At 40.4% G+C, this 25424-nt stretch overlaps 2 protein-coding genes across 4 annotated transcripts in view; both read left to right on the top strand.

The window, feature by feature from the left end:
- The window catches only part of LOC105017884 (heparan sulfate glucosamine 3-O-sulfotransferase 5), a 53783-nt gene extending 42181 nt beyond the window's left edge, over positions 1-11602 (top strand). For both annotated transcript variants that reach the window (XM_010882860.4, XM_034287671.1), the window contains exons 2-3: positions 8887-9028; positions 9492-11602. In XM_010882860.4, the coding sequence (XP_010881162.1) occupies positions 8922-9028; positions 9492-10425 (1041 nt within the window). In that variant the 5' untranslated portion in view covers positions 8887-8921 and the 3' untranslated portion in view covers positions 10426-11602. The remainder of the gene's footprint in view (positions 1-8886; positions 9029-9491) is intronic.
- A 1900-nt stretch (positions 11603-13502) lies between these two features.
- On the top strand, positions 13503-22483 carry LOC105017885 (histone deacetylase 2). 2 transcript variants are annotated; one of them, XM_010882861.5, is made up of 14 exons: positions 13503-13818; positions 14413-14525; positions 14608-14725; positions 15345-15419; positions 16897-17035; positions 17119-17260; positions 17413-17505; positions 17683-17791; positions 18447-18587; positions 19417-19525; positions 19665-19795; positions 21041-21196; positions 21388-21442; positions 22082-22483. In XM_010882861.5, exons 1-14 carry the CDS (start codon positions 13764-13766, stop codon positions 22110-22112), a joined length of 1467 nt encoding a protein of 488 aa, XP_010881163.2. In that variant the 5' UTR covers positions 13503-13763; the 3' UTR covers positions 22113-22483. The 2 variants fall into 2 exon arrangements, with proteins under 2 accessions (XP_010881163.2, XP_019912039.2); XM_020056480.2 differs by lacking the exons at positions 13503-13818; positions 14413-14525; positions 14608-14725 and adding an exon at positions 16318-16388 and having other exon boundaries at positions 15356-15419.
- Positions 22484-25424: the final 2941 nt, after the last annotated feature.

Here is a 25424-nt window from a genome sequence, read left to right on the forward strand (position 1 = left end):
GTCTTACCTTGGATATCATGATGACTCATTGCCCACCAGGTCGACAGACGAGGATTGATGCCACCTGTTGGATGGGAAACACTATTCAAGTGATGTTTACAGTTAAAAATACTTTCCCATAATATGTGTATATCATCAGTGTCCGGGATTTATGGTCCCATTTGTATCACATTTTCGTAAAGGCGTGGGGAGATGAGCAATTCTGAGGGGGGAGAGTAAATGCCACATTACTATACTGACCGCCTCGAGGGGAGAACCATAAACCTTGTATCTCTCCCCCTCTGGCTATGGGCTCTGAGTTTATTGCATCAGGGTTCTGTCTTATTTGTGGCTTCAAGGTCACACCCTGGTCAGCGGTAAAGCTCATAGTGTCTTTTAAATTCAGTGCAATGATGCCGTTTATTATCTAACCACACCGCTTCCCTTACTGTCCATGTCAAACTTTTGCATGGAATGTCCCCTCTATAAGAATTCTACCGATTTAGCCTTTTTATATCTGGAGATATTTCGTCGTGCGGCTTGTCTGGCATTGAGTCTGGCGTTTATAAACAGCTTAAGTACTTCTATGCTGTCTTATTGCGCTTGACATTAGTCGAGGTGGTTAACACCGGTACATTCCCAGGTCAGGAAGTCACTTGGTTGGTCGGCAGAGGATGTGGTGTAGTTGATCTGTAGTGGATCTGTAGGGTATTCGTTTTGCCAAATGACACCATGTGTATAATTCTAATTTTAGCTCAACCTCTTTCCGCTATCATTCGTTTGTGTATTCACATTGAGCAGCCAGACTGCGTCTTTTGATCTTTAAATCAGAACAGTCTGACAATGTTTTTCTCTGGTGTCTCTTTACCCCAAAGGGGACATGTTGATTGTTCTTTCACTAGCTTGAGTGTCACTGGTTGGAATGTCTCCTAGGATATGAATATCACTTTGGAAATGTATTTTTATAAGTTTGAAGAGAAATGCCACAAAATATGCACCCCAGTGGGGCAATAGAGAATATTGTCATTTACTGTCCATGTCGATAATACATCTGGCTACAAAGCTCAAACATGGAGACAAGTGTGTGTGTGTCTTTCTGACTTAACTTTATAACGGGGACAAAAAATCAGAAAAGGTTGACTGATGGGGAAATGTTTTACACCATTTTGAAAATGAGTTTTTTGTTGTCTAAGAGTTTAGTTTAAAGCCTAAGTTACAATTGGAGTTACTGTTAGAAATCAGGTTGGTGTTAGGACCAGGTTAAGTTTAGGTATAAATGTTAGGATATTGATGTTAAGGTTATGGTCAGGGTTAGGGTTAGGATTAGTAACAGTAGGATTATTTAAGGTTAATCAAATTTGGTGTCCTCATTTTGCTAAGTAAATGTTTGCGTGAGCATGCGTGTGTGTGTGTGTGTGTGTGTGTGTTTGGACCGTGAGCAGTGCCAACTAGCCTGGATTCCACCAGGGGCAGATTGAGGCTCACTGCTGCCTGAGGAGAGTTCAGGACAAAGGCACTGCAGTGTGCTGTTGATACATAATGTAGGCATAATATCTTGAAAATTGACAAAAGGCAAAGAGATATGGAAGGATGGGATGGTTTTGGCTGCAAATAACAGAATAATTCACCAGTGCACTGGCGTAATAGATCAATAAAAATAATAAACCACACAGTGGTGAATAATTCATAAACATTCAGTTGTTTTTTTCTTCAATCCCTCCACATCGTCCTGAAACGGCATTACGGCCCATCAGGGGGAATAACTACACCTCAGTCTGTCTCCGTTACATTGAGATTTGTTTTTAACAACAAAAAAAAGCCACAAAACATCAAGTGTACAGAATCAGAATGTTATTGGAGTTTGTTGGTCTAAAATCTATAGTCTGCAGTCTAACTTTTGCCTCAGGTCATAGTAGCTGTTTATTACAGATTACCTGTCTTCTGTCAGCTATGAAAACATCCCACCTGTGTATACAGGATGTTCAATAATAACACCTGTTCCAGTATGGACAGTGTAACTGAATAAATGTTTATATTAAAATGATATTATATGTAATGATTGGCTGACCCCCCCCCACCACAAAGTTCACATGGCCAACCGGATTTCAGAAGGCATTAGCCAAAGTTACACCCAGTTGACTACATTAAAAAGGCTGATGCCTTCAAAAGTGATATACACTCATTTAAAGGCAGAGTGTATAGAATTCCTCCTCTAACAATTACAAGACTAAATTTAAACACAACTTACTGAACGAGACTGGAATAGTGTTATCTTGTACAGGGTTGTTTAGGGTGGCAGGATAGTACTGTGGGTATCTAAAGCAAGTATGAGGAGATTGCAAGTCGATGCAAACTGATAGATGGACCGCAAAGAAGGTTTAATATAGTGCAGTAGACATCTTATATATGGCCCCTTTAAGTCCTGAGTACAGTTTATGAGTACAGTTGACTGTCTATTTGCTATCGCTAGTTGCTTGGCTCTCGTTGTCAGCAGCAGTTCCACGAATAAATGGTGTGATGGAAATCACCGAACTCAATGTACATGTCCCAAAAGTAAGTGAATTTGGACGATAATGTGCAGCTGTCACATTACATGAGCGGAACTCAAGATAGGGCATGGTTCTGAATATAATGTCAATTTGCTGCGTTCCTTGTGGCTGTTAACAATGACTTGTTTGCTGGAAGGAGTTCCCGTATCTATGCATACCCATTTTGTGGAACATTAAAATGTAGTGTTCCGCTCCATCCCATAGAAATTCAATTCCCCTATGTATTGTGTTGATTTGAAATGAAGTGGAGATAACAGGGCAGTCAGGCATTCAAACAGATGATTTGAAATGGAGAGAATGGTATTGATTTGACTCTGATATGATAGTTTGGATCCGGGACGCGTCCCTAAAGGCGGTCTTCCAATGCTTCCGTGCGATGTGACACTACACAGCTGCCGTTGCTGCCACTTTGGTTGTCCCTTTGTCGAAACGATCCTGGCGACAAACCTAGGGAACGGTAGCAAACGGCAGTGTACCAAATGGCACCCACATTTTTATGCACAATGCAAAAGTAGTGCACTATGACGGGAATACGTCGTCGTGTGGGTAGACAGGGTGTCTAGCCCAACTCTGGCTTCTCTGATAATGCTAGACCACACTGGTGTTCTACTGCTCACAGACGGTCATGGAACCCCGTTGAGACCCACTGCAGTACAGATCTATTTTTACCACCTGGTAACGGCGTGATATTCTGAGAATTAGAACCACGGCGTAGCAGAATACACATAATTAGCAGAACACAGCAGGCAGCTTATTTAACAGGATTTTTATATACTGTCACTGTCTAAGCACATACATTTGCCATAGTGCTGGCCAATTAGCGGAAATATCTGTTTATTTTCCGTGAATTGATAATTGACCGACACTGGGTCAACTGTTTTAACATCCATTTCGTTCAGGGAGCTCAAATGACTGTTTTTGAGAGAAAAATCGAATCAAACTCCAATTGTGCAACTTTTCATTGGATAAATATTCAACATAGTTTAGTGCAGAAAACGTGTTAATTAACCACTTTCACAACATTGCAACAATGCACCTTTCTGCTTCATGTTCTTGACCCACAATCCTGAGGTAAAGCTAATCTCTAATCCATAAAACATCTACTTCATTCATTAAACGGGCATTTTTGACCTTAGAGGTCTATTTTGGTTTTACCTAAAGACTAGTTAATTATATTTTCAATATGTCCATGACTTTGTAAAAAGAAATATTGTTTGTTTCTTTATCAACATGGAATAACATTAAGTACTTTAATTGAATCTGCAAAAAACATGTTCAGCCTAAAATAGGACCCTTATTGGAATCTGGGCTTCTCTGGAGACATGATTATAAGTTATTCATAACACCAGAGGGTAAATGTCCTCTGCTCAGGTATAGCACCACATCTTCAAAATTCTGCGAAAAACCATATCATAATCACAAAATTATGGTAAAGGGGCTTTTTGGTACTAATGTAGTTTTGATTATTTTTTTCTTTACACTATTTTCCTAGATTAACAAAGGAAATATTTTTTCCTTATATTATAGTTTTTCATTATATTATAATTTGACAGAATGTCTGAAAAATATGTTAATATTTTGCTGCCATAACTTTTTGACCAACAGTTTTTTCTTCTTCCAGTTGGTAAAATGTTTAAAGCATGTTGATACCTTTTGTAGTAGGGCTGTGCTTTATCCACTTTGAAGAACTACTGAAGTTTTGATTTTGTCAGACAGTCTAGCAGGCTAGCTAGCCTAATTGGGGAGCATGTTTCCTTCCTTTTTGTAACCAAATGTTAATTCATCATTCAACTCAAATACTAGAAAACTGTGATTACTACTTAAAATTAAACTAACCTCAAAATGCAATAATCACTGCAATAATATTTTTTCTTTTTTTCCTCAAAGTTTTCAGTTTGTTTTTCAATTGAATTGTTCGCATTATAGGTCACATTAAAGGTGGAAGAAGTTCTGACATGATTTATCTTTGTCTCATTCTTTTACATCACAAGAACCTGGCATTTTAACAGGGGTGTGTTGATGTTTTATATCCACTTTACATAAGATGAAGTAGGCAACGTGTAAATCGTTTGATAGCCAACCATTAAGGTACATGTAAATGTACATTATCTCAGTGTTCAAATATGCTTTGGAAAATATTATAGGCAAGCATGTATGATTGTGCGTGATACATTTGGTATGAAATAGATAGTAAGAATGCTTGAGACATTTAACATCAGGGGCAAAGATAAGATAAAATGGAAAGAGACTAAACTGAAGGTTATTTTACTGAGAAGTAAAACATAATAGTGCCTTAATATGGATATCTGTGGTTTGATGCACAACTCTACACAACTCTTGCGGATTAATTTCACAAAGACTGAATATTGGTTCAGAGTTCGACAGAGCAATCATTTCTGTTATAAGTTAACTGAGAAACTTTTAACAGATGTTTTCTTGTCGTGAACTTGCTTCCAGAATCCAGAATCTAGTTAAACTGTGAAAGTGATTCCTTCTCAAATGTTTTTATTGATGCCGCTGTTCAATTTATCTGTAGACAATTTCATCTCTCGAAGGACCTGTCTGCTTACAGAGGCATTGAAAATACATCCGTTTGTTTCCCTCTGTCACTGGTACATGTACTCTCTACACTCTCTGATTGTTCAAACATTTCTCTTTATCTGCCAAGTCCTTCAAAGAGAATATCTCGGAGGCTCATCTCAGTTTATGTAGGTCACATTGTGAGTCTGCTGCTCTGTTGTCTTGTGAGACTTTTGAGCTCCTAGCTTGGCTCTTGCAGGCTGTAGGCTATATACATGACAATAATTACACACAACAAGAAGACAACTGGCAACTATCAGGGGCTAGTTCCTCTGTATGTTTCTTCCTAGGTTCCTGCAGTGTAGGGACTGTCTTCCCAGCCACCTTTCTGGGTATCTGTATGCCGCTTTCTGACAACTGTTGATTTAAAATGGTTTTATATAAAATACATTTGATAGACTGATGATGATAATGCTGACTGGGTGTCAATCAAGGGGTCTTATATAGAAAACCATTTAGCACAACTCTTCTCTTGATGACCAGAATGTAAATGTGAGTTGTCTTGATACAATAATATTTTTTGTTCACAATTCACAAATGATTGTGTCTACGACATTACCCTGTTCTAAAACAAATGTGACCCCAAGCAAATGCATGAAACAGTGTTTGCTGACATAAAGTTTCAGTGGTTCATACAACAATGCATTGTCATACAATCCTGTGCACGCTGTGAAAACGATTAGCTTATTGGCTCTGGTTGCCCACATTTCTTAAAATTATCCCAGCTGCGTTAATATCAGCTTGCGAAAACAAGCACAGATCTTCTCGCAATTATGTTTGTGGTTATGCAAACTCAGCACAAAAACACTGAAATCTATTTTTGGTATTGGATGGAAAGCTGAAGCTCCTGTAGTTGTTAAGACGTCCAGAGATGAGAATCATCTTTATTCACTATGTACATTTACACATATCCATTATTTTAATTGGTGTCATGGTACAGCAAGTGGTTGTCACATTCTGGCACGGCAGCTAGTCGTGCCAGTGAATCCAACGCCCTCTCTCTCTCACTTCATCACGGCCGTGCCACTGAATCCAACGCCCTCTCTCCCATTTCATCAAGGACACCTGTTTGTTGATTATTGCCTGCACCTGTTTTCCCTCATCACGGACCCTTTTTAAGTTAATTCCCCATTGTATCCTGTTGGATACCTTTGTTTTGGTTCCCCCCTTACGTGGCGTTGTTCTGTCCTGTGTTTTGTTTTGTTCCTGTCTTTCCCAGTTGGTGATCCTGTTTTTGATTTGATTAATTTATTAACCAAATCAAGAAAGAAAACGTATTTTCTTTCCTCTGTTCTCCCTGTGTTTGCCTCCTGCCTCCATCCTTCAATGTTACAGTAGTTGACAACATATAGGGACACAAAAGCATGGCTTCACTTTTTGAACAAAGGACATATTATTTATAACATTATGGAGTACGAACTGTAAATATATAATATACATTCATTTACAGTTAATGTACACAATTTCAGAATCACATTTCCAGTATATGCATAGTTTCTAGTGCAGTTCAGTGCAGTCATTTAGTGGAGGTGGTCTGATGTGGTGAGAATAGTCTTGTGATGGGGTAGTGTGGGAAGCTGGAGAATTTTTTTTTCAGAATTAAGTTAAATGCGTGTCTGCTGTCCCTGTTTATAGAGTGCGTAGACCAGAAGATCGTTAGGGAAGAAGAAACGTTGTCCATTCTAAGGGAGTACATGAGACGTACCCTAAAATAGAGGTCAGGGATTGTTTTTTAAAACAGTGTATTGATTTTGGCCAAGTTTACTTGTTCTATCAATGAAACCCTCCATAAACCAAAAAGTCATTGAAATGAAAGCTCTCTCCAGGAGATCTGTGAATCGCTTCCCAGCCCCTCTCAGAGATACCGCTTGTAATGAAAAACATTTCATTTCCAAATGGGAATCCACAAACAAGGGACTGCACCGGCCGGTTGGCTAAATGGGTTTATTCTCCTTTATTGTTAGACTGATAAAATTGCAATTGCTTGGCTAGAGTCCCTTTAAAGGCCAGGGCACAGCAATTTAACTTATTTTCTTGTTACATCAAGCCCTCTCCACGGTCCCATTAGTAGCTTTTTTGTAGTTTATTAAGGATTATATTAGCTATCTGTTAATAGGTTTTGGGGTTTGGGATCTTTCTGAGTCCATGAGGCAAGCATCCATATTCAGGCTATGAATGGGGTCATTTGGTGGTTTTTCTGTAGGGAGAAACTGAGTTTCCATTTGCTGATATGAGCAATTGTACAAACTCTACATTCTATTGTAAAGTATAAAAACTGCAGTATGATGCCAGCCTGATGAAAATGGTCTCTCTGTACATTTAAATCACAATTGCCAACACAACTTTATGAAGGAATGTGTTTAACTACTAATAAAATGCACCAATCATGCTGTAGTTTCTTTGTTATATAATGAAATACTGCCCCCTCTTGGTTTAACATAGAAGCAGGGTTTCATTTCCCTTGTTGAAGGTCAAATTAGTCATGTTTTACATGCTACAAAAGATAGTTGTTTTGTTTTGTATGCTAGACACAAAATGTGCTGATACAGAGGGTTATTGATTATCTAAGCCCTTTATTAATTGGCTGTCCACTGTTTTTCATGAAAGCTCTATATTTGACTGGACAAATAAGCATTCTTTAAAGGTAAAGCTAAATTAATAAAACTGGCCTATATTAATTTCTTCCTTCTTCTGAAAGAAAAATGACACACATCAAGGAACTGTTCTATGATGGTATTGGACTGCTAGATAGCATGCAATGGACTGGTGTCAGGTAGATCTAACCCATATTAGTGTATATTCGGACAGTTGAAATGAAAGTGAAGATTTATAAGCATACACATTTTTGATGTTTTATTGAATGGGACTAACAGAAATACATAATCCTTATCATTTTTAATTAATATATTTTCATGAATTTACAACTGAGTGATTTTCTGGGATCAAACTATGTTGTCACCCTTTCACCATATGACACCAGACAACAGTGTAAACATTTTGTATTTTACTTTTCCAGTGACTGAATAAAAATGACAATCATCAGGCCTTTAATAAAGAGGGGGCCTGCTTGTCATCCTTTTCTACAAATACAATCCCTGAGTTATTTGGCAGAAATAAATAAGTATATGCAATGGATATCGAAAGTCTACTCACCCATGAAACTGGTTTACACTGAAATCTAGACAATATCAGACAATTTTTCAACGTAAATACGATGTTTTAACTAACATTATTTATATGTTAAACAAATGGATAATTGTTCAGAAAAAGAAATGTCATTGCCAGGTTTTACTCACCATTATTACTTTGTTGAAGTGGCTTTTTTGCTTAGAGTACAGCATTTAGTCTGTTTGTGGAAGGTCTCTGTCAACCTAGTACACCTGGATTTAGCTATTTTAACCCATTCATCTTTTCAAAAGAGTTCAAGCTCAGTTAAAGTTTTTTTGGGGGGGGAATTATCCATTTGTTTTTCTCTTAATTATTGTTGGTCACAAGATCAAAGTACTTATTTAAAGTACTTTTGTCTTGATTTCAGCCTTAACATGAACAAAAGCTGCATTTTCATTAAAGGTGTGCAGACCTTTCATGTCCATTGTGATGGCCGCATGGACCGAGGGGGGAGAGCTTCTGCCCTAATTGCACTGCAGCATTTTGCAGGCTCTTGTGGGTGTGCCTTAATCACTTGTAGGACTTGATTGAGTGTGAGTTAATAAACATTAGGCTGTCTCTCTCCTCACCAGTGATTAGTGGTTTATGTGCTCTGATCTCCTGTCCCTAGGCTGAAGACGCAGTCCTGAAGATTGATGGAGTGCCATGCTATTCAAACAGCAGGCGTTGCTGAGACAGAAGCTCTTTGTGCTGGGCAGCCTTGCAATCGGGAGTCTCCTCTATCTAGTGGCCAGGGTTGGGAGCTTGAATAGGTACCATATTTGGTGTCCATAGTAACTAACCGTGATTGTACTCGCAGTCTGAAGCAATGCCCGCCGCATGACAAGCACTGAATGCTTTTGTGAAGTGTTGTGTTATTTTTCCCATACCGAAAAATATAAAACCACCATTGTCTTCAGTATTAATATTGTGCTGAATGGACATTTCAATGTGTTCTGGAGTGTCCTGAAAAGATTGCTATGTGGAGTACTGTGTCAAAGTCTTAGGCACGTAAGTCAAACTAAGGCCCTTTATTTGGGTAGTAACTATTTTAATAATATATATATATATATATATATATATATATATATATATATATATAATAGATATACAACTAATATTTACAACTAAACACTTATTATCCAAATAAATGACTTTAGTTTGACTTTCAGGTGTGTAAGGCTTTTGCATAGTACTGTAGAACTAATGTCTCTTGCTGGGTTTCCCACCCTCTAGGCTGCAGCCTATTTGCCCCATAGAGAGCAGACTGGGCCCCCCTCACCTGCCGGAGCAGATCCCCCTCCGGACCCTGCAGTACAAGCGCGGTCTGCTCCACGAGCTTCGCAAGGGCAATGCCACCAAAGAGCAGATCCGCCTGCACAACCTGGTGCAGCAGCTGCCCCGGGCCATCATCATCGGGGTGCGCAAGGGGGGCACGCGCGCCCTGCTGGAAATGCTCAATCTGCACCCGGCGGTGGTCAAGGCTTCGCAGGAGATCCACTTCTTTGACAACGACCAGAACTACGCCAGGGGCATCGACTGGTACAGGGAGAAGATGCCGTTCTCCTTCCCGCACCAGATCACCATTGAGAAGAGCCCGGCCTACTTCATCACAGAGGAGGTCCCCGAACGCATCTTCAAGATGAACTCTTCCATCAAGCTGCTGATCATCGTGCGCGAGCCCACCACCAGAGCTGTGTCGGACTACACACAGGTGCTGGAGGGCAAGGAACGTAAGAACAAGACCTACCACAAGTTTGAGAAGTTGGCCATTGACGGCAACACGTGCGAGGTGAACACCAAGTATAAGGCAGTACGGACCAGCATTTACACCAAGCACTTAGAGCGCTGGCTGAAGTATTTCCCTGTGGAGCAGTTCCACATTGTGGACGGGGACCGGCTGATTACGGACCCACTACCGGAACTGCAGCTGGTTGAGCGCTTCCTGAAACTTCCCTCCAGGATCAGCCAGTATAACCTGTACTTCAATGCCACCAGGGGATTCTACTGCCTGCGATTTAACATTGTCTTTAACAAGTGCCTGGCAGGCAGCAAGGGACGCATTCACCCCGAGGTGGACCCCTCTGTGGTAGCCAAACTGAGGAGCTTCTTCCACCCGTTCAATCAGAAGTTTTATCAAATCACTGGCAGGACATTCAACTGGCCCTGACAAACGAAGAGAAGATGCAGTCCTGTGAAAGTGTGTTAACTGAAGTTGTTCTGTTGCCCATTTTCAAGATGTCAATATTTAAAAGATATTAAAAGCACTTTGATTTAATTGAATACATATGAGAACTACAATGTGACCAAATATGTAATGGAATCAATGTTTCTTTGTTTGTGAATATGTGAGATGGGCAGGGGAAAGATTATATGTGAGTTCTGTGATTTGTTTTCTCCAGAACCTCCTGCGTGAACCTCCATTTCAACCTCACAGCCAATCGTGAATGAAGGGTGTACTCCAACGTGAGAGACATGATATCATTTTAAATTAACATTTTAAGAGACCTTTCTTTCAACGACACGTACATTTTGCAAATCTAAAGGCTATATCAAGCTATATATGTGAACATTTTTCATATTAAAGCAACATGCAGTTGCTAGTGAGAGTCCACACATGTCTTGCAGTGTTCACAGTTTGCTGTCCAAAAATTCAATCTCCAAAGGGAACGTACTTTAAAAAAAAGATTGATAGAATTAATACAATTAATAAATCATTACATTTTAAGGCAGTGAAAGGCAACCAAATATGATAGCTGTAAGTGGTGTTATGAATTTCACTAGCTACAGTATGTTTCACTTTTGAATGCAAGTCATTCAGTTGTTTCCCTTACTTAGTTTTCATTTTATTCTGCATGTTCAATGAACATACCGTTGACAAAGCACTGGCTCTTTAATGTAGGTGTGTTTAATTGATTTCAATTCATTCCTAAAAAATATTGCTACTTTTATTGTGTTGTTTTTGTTCTGTTTTCTAACCATGAAGTGCTTGTATCTGTAATATAACCAAGATGTCTTTACATTGGTGATTCTCAAGAGGGAACGGTGACCGGGCATTTCTAACAAACTTCTGACTCAGATGATGTCCTTATACTTCAAGCATTTAAATGTTGCAATGGGATTTGAGTGGTGACTCTGTTCAACTTTTTTTTCAAGTATTGACATTGTTTATCATTCTCCTTGGCCAAAAGCCATAGTAAAAAAAGTTTGTTAGTTACTGTCAAATCATCTAATGCTTATTCTACTACAATTAACAGATGTGTCTTATGTGCAAATAGCCACTGTGTATCATAAGTGTGTCGTTCTGTAACAAAATAAGGATTTAATTAAAAGACCATTCAAACGTGTCAGCTGAATCCTTTCTTTCGGTTTGGTACTATAATTTCTTGCTGTTAAAGACATAGACTCTGCCTTGATGTTTTCAATTATAAGCGACTACAGAATGTATGGAGTCATTTCCTGGGACCTTCATTCTGGCAAAGGAAAGAGGTATTCCCTGATGTGTTGCATCAACAAACTGCTGTCATTTCAGTTTTTTAAGTGATGGCTTGTCTTGACTTGCATACTGAGTGGAGACCGAAGGCAAGTTTTTTGTAAAGCACATTTCATACACAGGTCAATTCAAAGTGCCTTACGTTAGAATACATTACATTAAAAATAATAGAACTAATAGAAATTAATGTATCATAAAAGCATACAAATAAAAACATAACATTTAAGATGGCTTTAAGAGTCTTGATTTAAAAGTGGTTAATGTTGGAGCAAGTCTAAGATTTTCTGGCAGTTTTTTCCAACTCTGCGCAGTATAATGACTAAACGCTGCCCCACCAGCCCTTTGTCCTTCCTCTGGGTACAATTAGCAGCCCAGGCACTGATGACATGAGGGGTCTAGGGGGTTCATACTGAGAGAGAAGGTCTGAGATTTAACTTGGCCCTAAAGCATTCAGTGATTTACAGACAAGTAGTAGTATCTTAAAATCAATTCTATGAGATGCAGGAAGCGAGTGCAGAGACCTAAGATTTAGTGTAATGTGTTCAGCTTTCTTAGTTTGTGTTTGTAACTCGAGCAGCAGCATTCTGAATGAGCTGCTATATAGTGAAGAATCTTCTGCCTTTTTGGAGATGGTTTCCATGGCAGCTCACAGGCCATCTTCTTCTCCATGGTTTTTTTTAAACTCACTGAGATATGGACACTTATTGTCATTCAAGCGACTCCTTTCAAGGGGAAATAACAAGGACAGTTCAGTCTTCAATCTCAGAGTTTTCTGCTCCTCAACACACTGAATGGAAGGCTCACGCTATTCTAAAATCAGGAACTTGTTTCTACCAGCTTTGGCTGCAATTTACCTGTGCACTACAGGGAGTTGTACTAACTTGATAGGCATTGTTACAGAGGAGTTAAGTTTGCTAATAATCAATGAAAAGACAAAATATTCTGCCTCTACTTAACCAGCAGGTAGTTTAATTCTCCTTAAACCACAACCCTGACAACCCTCCCTAGTACAAACCATGTACAGTATGTGCAAAAACTAAAAGGAACACGAAGACAAAGTATTTAGTAAGTAACTGTGTGCTGTGTTAGTCTGAAGCAAAGCCAGAAATAAATGTGATAATCTGCTGAATAAAAAAATTTAAGTGGCTCCAGTAGCTTACCAAACCAACTCAAAAACGAATTAAGTAGATAGCTAACTGTTGTTGTTGTTAGCTAGCATTGTATCAATTACTGTACAATGCGAACCATTCTCCTTTAACAGTTTTCCACAATTATAGCAGCCTATCTCATTCAACTGCGCAGATACAACTGTAGTAGCAATCATGCTCCAGGCAGCATTTTTGGAGTTGATGCCCTGTTGGCAATAGGCCCAATGCACATCAGTCGTATAGAGCAGGTTCTCTAGAGACTGCGAAAAAAATCTCCCTGCTTGCATCCGTATACCTTGTGAAACGTACTGGACATCCGACAAAAATAACGTACTCTAAATTTTTACATATCAGGCGTGAGGCATCAAAATGCAATGCCACTCACAAACAGCGGCCCTCATAAATGTTGAGCAACTCACGAATATGTAAGGCCACTCACAAATGTAATGCAAGTCACAAATCTGTAGATTGCAGGTGACAAATCTTTAACGTGAACAAAAACATGATTGAAGATAAAAAGTCTTACAGTTATTTGCATACATTTGTGAAACTATATGCATACATTTCTTGACAGTGATTCTTATTTGACAGTTGCATTATGTATTTGTGACACGCTACTCACAAGTTCACAGCATTTAGACAGAAATATATCTCCGTACAAACCCCGGCGAACACACTACTTGAGAGACCTGTGATGGCGGGACTGTGACGACGTTACGACAACGGCAAAACGTAATTAAGCGAGAAAACAAACAGCCAATTGCGATTCTCACGGGAAAATAGTACACTGTCGCATTCGTATTTTGCTACTGTAGCGCACGTACGTCTTACGTTCGGCAAACATCAGAAACATAAAGTTGACTTAACATGGCTTACACCGTTGCAGGTGGAACCAAGAAGAAGGTCTGCTACTACTACGACGGTAATTAAATAAGTACAGAAGACGTTAAGTTTTATTTTTCAGCATAAGTTCATCAAGGGACTTTGCTAGCTAGGTAGCTGTATTCACAAAAGCTAGCTATCGCATACTATCTTAGGACACTAACAACCAGAGTAGCCGGATATTTAGCAACTGCTCTCTTTAGAAATGTTATTAGTTTGTCAATAATTGTTTTATTGTTCATGATACTCTTGAGTAGGAATAAAATTACGAGATGCCATATAGAGTAAACTAGATAATATAGCTGCATTATTTTTGATTGTACAGTACAGTAGCTGGCTAGCTAACTAGCAAGAGACCGTCGCTAGCGGTTGCTTATGCGGTAGTCATTGAGCATGATCCGCTTTATTGTACCTTATAAACTACCTCTCTATCACTGCTAACGTTCTACTGTTCTTGTATTTATATTTTGAAATTTAAGTATGTTGTTAGATCTGTTGGAATTAGTGAAGTTAGCTTGTTGTCGGTGCAATGTAACGTTAGTAATTCGCTAGCTGCTACAGACAATATGAAGTTAGGAATGTTGGGAAATATCGTTATCTCTGTCTGACTAAATGTGTGGTTGTTTAATTTCAGGTGACATTGGAAATTATTATTATGGACAGGGGCATCCCATGAAACCACACCGAATTCGCATGACCCACAACCTACTGCTGAACTATGGACTGTACAGAAAAATGGAAATATATGTAAGTTGATAACAAACATTGTAAGTGAAAATTGTTTAACAGTGTCTATTGTGGTGTGTATTTATTTATACATGTTTTGCAGAGACCACATAAAGCCACTGCAGAGGAAATGACCAAATACCACAGCGATGATTACATCAAGTTCCTTCGATCCATTCGACCGGACAACATGTCAGAATACAGCAAACAAATGCAGCGCTGTAAGTCAGGGCCAGGAGACATGTTCCAGGTTTGGGAGTTGGTTTGTTGGGTTTTTTTGATCAATCAGGATTGATCATTGCTTAAATTGGAATGTCGATTTTGAGAGTGTATGCTTGGTGAACAGTTTCCACTAGATTCTGCAGTCAATATTGGCTATATCATAGAAATATCTACACTTTGGCTACGATAAACACATTAAATTAGTAGTCAAGATCTTCCTTTTGCAAGGGAGAAGATTTCAGGTCCTTCCTTTAGACAATGGTAATGACATTTGTTTAGAGCATTCCCCCAGGAAACAAAGAGGAAATTACAAACTAAGATAATTTTACTTCAAGGTAACCACAGTTACATTTTACAACCCCTATGAACGGTAAAGGGAAAACTTTACCCACACTAACCATTTCCCAGGTTCTTGACCAAATTTGGTCTAGATGTATAGTTTATATTTAGCAGGTTTACACCATGTCTTGCCAATTATTTACCGAGCTGTGTTTGGCGATGTTTTCCCTCAATGGTGGCAATATAAGCGGACGGCTCTGATTCCTAATGCGTGTGTATTTTTGTTTAAAAAAAGCATGTAAAAATGATATTCACTTAGGGTTTTGTTTTATCTCATAGTCAATGTTGGTGAAGATTGTCCTGTGTTCGATGGGCTGTTTGAGTTCTGCCAACTATCTACTGGTGGCTCTGCTGGTAAGTGTTTTTGTAGACAACTTTATGCCCTTAAAGGTATGCCCACACCACGGGTACATACCTTTAAGGGCAAATCATGTACATTTGTTTAATTTTTTTGAGTTGTGTAAAAGTGAGCAGAGGCTAGTTTACATTTTCACCATGCTGTTCACATGAAGACACCCATAATCAAATCAGTCCCAAGTTCTGCACTGTGGGGGACAATGAGACTGCAGATCAGTATTTTCTTTTAGCAAAAGGTATCCCTTTTGATGAAGATCAGGATGTTCTGCACTCATTCATTTAACGTTTTGTCTGTATATTCATTATCTAATCGATCATTACGTTAGTATGCATGTCGCAGCTCACCCAACTTTTCTGACTTATTAGCGGCTAAACATACTGGTGTTTGACGTCTTTGAGTTAAACAACACCACTTTAAATCGCCTGCTTGTCTCCTTTGGCCATAACGGCTGTTTATTTTTGGAGTGCCTGTTTGAATAGCTGCAGGGGTTTTGTTTTGGCTGTTAAATCTTTGATGTTCGGACGTGATCCAGGGAAGCTGACTACATGTAATCCAAGACCAATGAAGGGAAATTCAGCAGCAGATAGAAGTTAGAGAGGACGAGTGCTACCCCGTGAAAAAAATATAGAGAGAATACGATAATGTGAACTTGACCCACACATTGAGAAGTTCCTTGATGTTCAGCAAAAGAGCTCCTTATTCTCTAAAGCAGGGTTATTCAACTTTGGTCCTGGAGGGCCAAAACAATTCTGGTTTTTATCCTGTCTTTCTAATAAGGATTATTCAGACCTGGGACACCAGGTGAGTCCGATTAACTACTAGTTAATTAAAAGCAAAAAGCATAAAGGGTGTATCAGTGCTTTAAGGACAGTGCATGTAAATGTTTTTCAATAGGTCACTGATGTCCTCTGGACCTCCCCCTGCCCGACTTCTGGTCTCTATGAACAGTACTGCGTCAGAAATCAGTAAGCCCCCGGGAAAAGGTGTTTTCAGTTATTAAAAAGCAGCCAAATCCCCATTACTTATTTTCTCTATAGTCTACCATTCCCACAACAGCAGCCTTTTGCCAACAGCAGTACAAGGTGTTTTTCACCTTTTGGTTTTTGTGGGTCCTGCATATCTCGTCGAGGGGGGCAGCTGTGCTGAAGGACTACTCTTGAAAATTATTCAATGTCGGCAGGTGTGTTATAACCCCCGACAGCTCATGTTTTCATTGCACAGCAAGCCAACCTGGTCAGACAGCTGTCAGCATGCATGGTTCCTTGAGTTTTATTGATTCAGTTTTGGGAGTTGTAGATGTCGCTGCAAAGCTGAAGATTTTGTACATACTGTTTACTGGGTTTACCAATGTTTTTTGTAAATCGTTATTTTTATTCTTTTCAGAAATGTAGCTTTAATCAAACTAGTACTACCAAACAGTAGTTAGAACTCTTAAACATGTTTGTGAACTAGTGTGTCCTCCTTTTGCTACAGCCGGTTCGGTAAAGCTCAACCGGCAGCAGACAGACATTGCTGTGAACTGGGCCGGGGGGCTTCACCATGCTAAGAAGTCAGAGGCCTCCGGCTTCTGTTACGTCAATGATATTGTCCTGGCCATTCTGGAGCTGCTCAAGTGAGTTTGTGTTCCCCTTAGATGGACCCAAATGTTATCTGAAACGTGCTGGAGGTGATGTACCTGATGTTTTGTGTGGCCAGGTACCACCAGCGGGTGGTGTACATTGATATCGACATCCACCATGGGGATGGAGTGGAGGAGGCCTTCTACACCACCGACAGGGTCATGACGGTGTCCTTCCACAAGTACGGAGAGTATTTCCCTGGGACTGGAGACCTCAGGGTAAACTCTGGAGAATTCCCAAGTTGTGCTACTTCTGACCTGCTAAAGTCGGGTTCGGGTTCTTTCCATTGTACTGTATTCTGTTGTTTTAGATGGGGACTAGCAATTGTGCCCACGTATTTAATTCCTCATGTAGCGCCTTGTGTTCTCAGGATATCGGAGCTGGTAAGGGCAAATACTACGCCGTCAACTTCCCTCTGAGGGACGGCATTGATGATGAGTCGTATGAGCAGATCTTCAAGCCTGTGAGTGTTCATCGGCGTTGCGGTGCTCAGTGTTGCTCATTTAACACCTCCTTGGTGTCATTTGTATGGCCTCTCCTAATGAGTGCGGCTATTGCATTTTATGTTGCATTTACACCGATATATACTTTGGCTTGTTGAGTTTCCTGTGGCATAAAAAAGAGCTTTGGTTCCTGGCAGGTGATGGCCAAGGTGATGGAAATGTACCAGCCCAGTGCTGTGGTGCTGCAGTGTGGGGCAGACTCCCTCTCAGGAGACCGACTGGGCTGCTTCAACCTCACTATTCGCGGTAAGGAAGGCCAGAGCTCCGGCCCCGACTGGTGTACCGATCCATTTCAACTCGTGTAGCTTCAGAACGCATCGGTAACGAGCTAATAGAAGCCAAGCCCTGATTGGTTTACGGCCGTTGTTGACTGTTCCGACCGTTCCAAATCACATCACGCTGCCTTATTACCCATCGATGCTCACAAATCTGTTTGTGTTGTCAGCCTGCCTGTCTGTTCTAACGGTAATTTGGCTGACCTTTTACGGTAGTAAAATATGTCAGATAAAAGCTAGTAATATGCTTGATGCTCCTTTCCAATAAATTCTCACGATCTTATTCTGGTGACAGGATGATTTGTTTGGCTGATGTATGACAAAAAGTACGTCTTTACCATAATCTCATCATATAGCTTTCGGCTTGGTCCACCGTCAGTACAAACACATTTAACCAAATGTTATTTGGTACCTAAAAGGTACCTTTTGATATGCGCTACGTCATGTCCTGCTTCTCATCTGGAGCGAGTCAGTTTGGTAGAAACAAATCACTGGTGTGGATCACCGGCTGAATCGAAACGTCGCCACAACTCTGTTAGGGAAATGTCACCTGTAGTATGCTCTGCGGTCCCTGTTGCTCCTGTAGTTGGGTGACGTTTGGGTTTTCCGTGACCCGGTCCCTTTAGGCCATGCAAAGTGTGTCGAGTACATCAAGTCGTTCAACCTTCCCATGCTGATGCTGGGTGGGGGAGGATACACCATCCGAAACGTGGCACGCTGCTGGACCTACGAGACGGCTGTGGCCCTGGACACCGAGATTCCTGACGGTCTGCTCATTTCTTTTTTGTGTGTGTGTGTGTATAAAATATACAAATGTGATATATAATGTTGTATATGTTAGCCATTTACAGTTCTTTTCTGTGTTAGTTTTCTAGTCCTGTGTACTGCATTGAAAATGTCCCTTTCCATGGTTTCGCCTAATTAAAGATATTGGACAGCTCTGTGGAGAGAACATTGTGGCTACTGTACAATGCAGGGATGTGTTCCTAAATGTGGCACACTTATTTGACCTGCACTGTTCTGGGCCTGGCCCAAAGCTGGGCACTAGTACATGTAGCCCTTTACTCGCCTGATTAAAGTAATTTTTTCTTTTCCTTACGGTCACTAATGATACACGCTCCGATGACACAGAGAGGTTTTCTCTGCATGGTTCTGGTGGAAATGCAGGTGGCACTTGCTATCGGGAATCCGGGCCTTGGTACATGGAGGCGAATTGTATAGTGAGTAGGAGCTCGATTGGGATGCTGCAGACAGGGATGGTCTTGGTCCCGATAGTTCTCTACCTGACTAAGCAGAATGTCAGTGAACCACCAAATGTATGTATAGGAGAGGACATTATCAAAACCTGTCAGGAGCCAGCAGTTCTCTTAATGGGTTTCAGGACATTAACAGAACCCTTACCCTTTGCAATATAACATCCCTCAAACGGAGAGACATCTATGGGCTAATGAATCAAACTGTAATTTCTTCCTACAATAGCATTAAAAAATAATAATACCCGAAAGGTAAAATATTCTTTGCACTTTTTATAGCTGGACAAGATAAACGCCTACATTTTCCCGTCCCGTCCTTATCATTCATCATCTTTTATTCCAGAGCTGCCGTACAATGATTACTTTGAGTACTTTGGACCCGACTTCAAACTGCACATCAGTCCGTCCAACATGACCAACCAGAATACATCAGAGTACATGGATAAGATCAAGTAAGGACCGACAGCATTGAGTTTTTGAAGAATTATACGGGCTGTTACTTTAACGAGGATTATTGTTATTCCAAGAGCTCTGCACCGAGGACCACACTAAAGTCATTGCGTGTGTGTGCACGTGTGTGTGCGCTCTTAGGCAGCGTCTGTTTGAGAACCTGCGGATGTTGCCCCACGCCCCGGGAGTGCAGATGCACGCCATCCCCGAGGACGCCGTCCCTGATGACATAGCGGATGAGGACACCGAGGATCCTGACAAACGCGTGTCCAGTAAGAGATCCTCTTCCACACTCGCTGACCGCCACTGTGCTTCTTCTCTCTTACTGCCACCATGACACTCTGGGACCAATCAGCTCCTGGTGCCTTTTCTTTCCAAGCCGTGAGTAGTAGTGGCTGTCCCAGAGTAAAGTGTAAGCTAATACGCGATTTGTAGATGATGGCTCTCCCGGGTGCTCTCCAGGCACTTACGAGTTTACTGATAACTATAAAACGCTTAAAGGGGCACTGTGTAGAATCGGTCTAACATGACTTGTCTCCTCGTCCTCTCCCCTCACCAAACAAGATTGGGAAAGTATTAGCTAGTCCATGATGGTTTGGGTTGGCAAGGATGGTACTGCGGTTGTCTTATGCAAGTATAAGGAGATAACAGGTCATGCAAACTGAAAGAATTTTACTAGGGAATATCTCTGACACTGATCAGTTTTGTAGAAAAAAGATTAGTTGAAAGATTAACTTCAAACATTAACTGCAGATGTCTATTAGTGATTTTATGCTAGTGTTACAGTAAAATGTTTACATATTGCCTCTTTAAATATTTTCTACCTCAAATTAGCGAGCATCACCAAGTGTGAGCTGTGCTCAGAACAGATTTTAGGTTTGTCCCAATTGCCACAGTTCTCCACCTCACGGCTTCATCGCACAGCCTTTAGAATTTTTTCTATTTTCAAGGATGGTACCAATGCGACCATAGCGTCATCCAAATGGGTCAATTTCTTTATATAGTTAATTCACTCCTTATAATGCCTATGTGGTGTTTGGTGTCTAAACAGGATATACAGCTCTGTAAAAAGAAGGAACCACTGCACCTTTTTCTTTCCTTTCCAAAAAAAGTCAAAAAGTAAGTTTTTGAGTTTTTTTGGAAAGGAAAGAAAAAGTTGCTGTGGTCTCTTACTTTTTTCCGGAGCTGTATTTGGTACAGTAGAATGCATATTGTAGTAGTAGCCACACACAGGGAATGCTCATATTCAGACCTGCCCTGCATAATAAAGCCCAATTCTGCCTAAATTGTCCAATTGAATGGCTGGCGAGGGACCGCTAGATGTGTGTACAGCAATGATTTACAAGAATTAGAAAAATAGTCCAGCACTTAAAGCGTCTGCGGGGAAAAGTGTGGGTGTGTGTGTGGTTTATTTCACCCCTTAAGGGGCTTCTTTGTCATTGGTTGTATTGTCACAGTGTGGAATCCCAATTGGAGTCTGTTACTACCAGCTGAACTTATTACCTGTCTCATATCAGTCCGTGCTTCAGATAAGAGGATAGCCTGCGACGAGGAGTTTTCTGACTCGGAGGACGAGGGAGAGGGAGGAAGGAGGAATGTAGCCACTAATAAGAAGGGAACAAAACGGGCACGGTTAGAGGAGGACAAGGAGGGAGAGGAGAAGGAGAAAGTTGGTAAGTGTTCAGAATTTGGTTTTTCGAACCTACAATTCTCTTGTGCTATCGAGTACACAAGCAATTTCTTACATACGTTTGATAGGATGACTAGGTCATGTGACCCAAATGTAATTGAAAAGCACCACGAAAAATGTATAATTAAATGTCATATTGTAATATGTGTGGTATGTTCGCTTGCTTTCATTCAGAGGTGAAAGAGGAAAAAGCTAAAGAAGCGAGCACGGAGAAAACGGACACAAAAAGGTATGAATAGTTGTGGGATTGTGTGCAGATTTACACCCCCCCCCCCCCCCCCCAATATAATAATGGCTTCAGTCGGCCTTAATGAGGTGCTACTTGAGCCAACCCAAAACAGGGAGTGGACCCAGATTATTTGGTAACACCGGACCTCTCACCGGAAGTGTCACTCCTGCAGACTGGCAGTCACGTGACTGTGGCCCTGCTATTTACCCCAGACGGACCCACACTGAGGAATTCAGACACTGTTTGACTACTGTCTAGAACTGGCAATACAAGTCGCCTAATCAAATTTGAGTATGAGATGATCGTCCGTAGCAGACGCCCTGCATCCCGTGTCAGAAAGAGTCACCCTCCTGGGCTTCCCCAGCCTCACGTGTCTGGTTGAACGAGAATGCTGCGAGAAATGAACAACATCAAGTAACCAGCCGTGTTGCTGTCTGACCCATTAGTAGACAGGTGTACCTAATTAATCTGACTACTGTTTGCATTTTATTACCACCTTTACTATAATTAATGTTATGAATGTATTAGTCTGGAGACAAACCGTTAAGTTTGAGATGTCAACGCGTGTTCTTACTGTAGTTTGAATTGGTCATATGTTTTGAGTTGACATAGATGTATTTGCTTTCTTTTGCTTTCTAGTCTGAAGACTGAGCCGACCAGCAGTCCCTAACGCAGCCACATGGGGGTGCTGTGGTCCCACTCCATGAACTGTCCTCCGGGTCAGTGAGGGCAGCTCATTGTGGTTGATTCTTCTATCAGATTCATCGTATTTATTATAATGGATGTGTATGTCGTAGTTTTACGTCATTGTGAAGATTTTGTTTACTGTGGAACAGTGGATTACTACAAACCTTAATTTACTGTGCTTTACTTTGATACTCCTTGAATGCATTTATAGTGCAACATGCTTTACCTTCTGAATGAGAAATATCCACCTCTAATTTGGTACACATTTCAGAGAAGATTATGTGGGTGTTCTTTTAGATTAACCTGTTAAAATTGATATTTTGCATTTGTCAATTAAAATCTTTTTATACCTAAGTGTGTCATGACGGTATGTCCTTATAGACTAAATATTCTTAATCCAATATTATCATTCGAATGAATGGAAAAACTGTAGATTTTTGAAGAATATCGCTGTCCATGATCTTAGTTAAACTATTATCAAATCACAGCTGCATCATACTGCATTTGCTTGGTTGTATTTTAATGCCTTCATCAGTCTTTACAATTTAATTTGGGCTGTTATCTGGCTTGTGGTCATTGCATTGGAGCCACATGGTGGCAATATAACACAGTGTTTTACATGTTTTTATTTTTGTCAGCGCAGTAAGCACACTTGAAGGAAGCAGTGTAGTTGAGTTTGCCCCACAATAAATGGCTTTTCCATACTATCAGTTTGAAATTGTAATATGAAATGGTGACTTCACAGGATTTGATTACAGTAGGCTAATGACTGTTGGTCTGGGTAAGTGGTTGGCTAGATTGTGCAACAGGCAATCTGTTCATTGCCAATTGTAATTTGATCACATTTTGCTTTCACAGAAATGTATGAGTGAACGGTGCTCAAATGGAGATAAAAAAGGACCCCACATAAGTTGGCTTGACAGGTGTTTCTTGTCTGCCAGGTGTGTTCTGTCATGTCATTTGTGCAGGCATGAGAGAGCTGTCAGTTTCTAGGTTTGCTTTTTCCTTTGGAGTCTAATATTGTCTCAATATGAGGACCGATGAGTTGACAAAGAAGTCAAAGACTCCCCAAAAATGGTTCGGAACATCATTAAAAGAAAGTACCGGTATGCTCAGCAATTGCAGAAAGCCTAGTAGGCCAAGGAAGACATCTACACTTGATGAAGAATGCTCACTGTAGTGATGAGCATTCACAGATCTCAAAAAAGGTACTGTATTAAGATTAAGGTACCTCATTAATGTACCAGTGACGGCAAAACGGGTAGTGTGTAAAAATGAACTGCCTATGATCAACAAATCTATATATTCTAGGCGGGGTGTTATGATTTGGGCATGTATGGCTGCCTCTGAATCATGCTAACTTCACATTGTTGATTATATTAATCTGTCTGAATAGTCTTTGTGCCCTGGGATTATTTTCAAATTTATTGTCATACCAGTGTGTACACATACCTAATAAAATCTCAACAAAAATTGTGTTGAGGCATAGAGCTAGTGAAGGTTATTAAAACTCGTCCTGGGGCTGGCCATCCAGCCAAACTAAGCAAGCAGGCAATAGGGGCCTTGGTCAGGGAGGTGACCAAAAACCCATCTACCAGAGCTTCAGATTTACCCTGCATAGATGGGCGGACTTGCCAGAACGACAATGGATTAAAGCAGGTGTTTATGGTAGAATGGCAAGATGGGAGCCTCTCCTGAGTAAATGAGGTGTGAAATGCCGGCTGAAGGACTTTATAAGCATGGGGGAAAAGAGCCTCTTTTTCACAACTAGACCTGAATGCTTAACTTTAAATCTTGGAAAAACAAGGTACTGTTCATCACCTGGCTAATACCATCCTTATGGGTGAGTTATGGTGGTGGGAGTATCATGCTATGGGGATGTTTCTCAGTGAAATAGACTGGTCTGGGTTGAGGGAAGGATGAATGGAGCAAAAGGTCCTAGAATAAAACTTGATTCAGAGAACGCAGGATCTCAGACTGGGACAAAGATTAATCTTTCAACACAACAACTACCTGAAGAACACAGCCAAGACAAAGCTGGAGCAGTTTCAAGTCTGTGAATCTCCTTGAGGGGCCTACCAAACTCCCAGACTTTTTCAGTATTTCTACTAAGTATTGAATAACACGTATTGAATTACGGACCAGATTTTTTCAGTATTTCTACAAAGTAATGAATAACACGTATGAAGACACTATATAATGTGAAATTCACTACTCGACTAATGGACCTTATGCATAAATTGTGTGTTTGGCGTACATTGGTGAGTTAGCTTTTCTAAAATCATAACCACCAATATTGCTAAGAGTCCATGAAACTGATTTGTTGAATTAAATGTTTACTCCTGAAAAAAATGATTGGACTGTGTAAGATATTGTATGTAGATTGCCACATTATCTCAATATAATACATTTTTTGAGGGCACTTGTATGTTTTGTCAGCACTCAGAATAACACTAGTAATTGGGTCTTGATAAATGATTGCTGTAGGTTTCTCAACATCCCTTAAGTTAGACCCGAGGCTACAACAAAAACAAAGCATAACATGAAAACAAGGTTAGCCCAGCTACTGTAAAACAAGTTAATTTTAGTTGCTAAACATAGGCAGCTTTGCAAGCTTTGAGTAGGTGACTTGTCATCACACTTGATGGGGACTGATGGCCCGGGAAACTAAATTAGTGGTTTATGAGTGGGCATAAACTAATACAGTATCCATTGACTATTTTGTTGTTTTAAGAAACCTCTGTAAATCTGAGATGTTAAGATTAGGTAGTATATCGTGATTTGACTGAAGGGTAACCTTGCATTAATTTATTAGTCAACTGTTTGCATCCACATAACTTCAAGGTTATAAAATGGCAAAATGTCTACATCCCTTGATTAGCTGTGGTGTCCTCTGAAAATTTTGAAGTGTGTTACTCATTTTTTTTCCCTCATGCAATTACCAAACCGTCATGTGCTATACACCCAGGTCCATGTTACATTTTGTGGAGGTAATGATCAAACCATTGAGTGCATGGTTTTTAGGGCATACATTTCAATCCTACATCGCTCAACTGCTAGTATGGTGCTTCCAACACCCAGGTTGTGGGTTTTATTGTTATGGGGGGCGGGGGCAATTGTTATAAAAAAACGCATGCAGTTAAGTTTCGACTGTACTTATTGAAGTTGTTGTCGGGGTGCCTGTGCTAACAGTGTGTAGCCTGAATGTAGAAAAGTATTTAATATACTCAAACCTTCTTACCCAGAACACTTACCACTTCCGTCCTAACAGTTAAATGAAAAGAAACAAGTTAAA

This window comes from Esox lucius, chromosome 18 (genome assembly GCF_011004845.1).
Source record: "Esox lucius isolate fEsoLuc1 chromosome 18, fEsoLuc1.pri, whole genome shotgun sequence".
NCBI classification, from domain to species: domain Eukaryota; kingdom Metazoa; phylum Chordata; class Actinopteri; order Esociformes; family Esocidae; genus Esox; species Esox lucius.

Coding starts and splice junctions, on each gene's coding strand:
- LOC105017885 (XM_010882861.5), top strand. CDS start 13,764: ATGGCTTACACCGTTGCAGGTGGAACCAAGAAGAAGGTCTGCTACTAC. Junction 14,726..15,344: donor CAGCAAACAAATGCAGCGCT/GTAAGTCAGGGC, acceptor TTTATCTCATAG/TCAATGTTGGTGAAGATTGT. Junction 21,197..21,387: donor AGAGGAGAAGGAGAAAGTTG/GTAAGTGTTCAG, acceptor GCTTTCATTCAG/AGGTGAAAGAGGAAAAAGCT.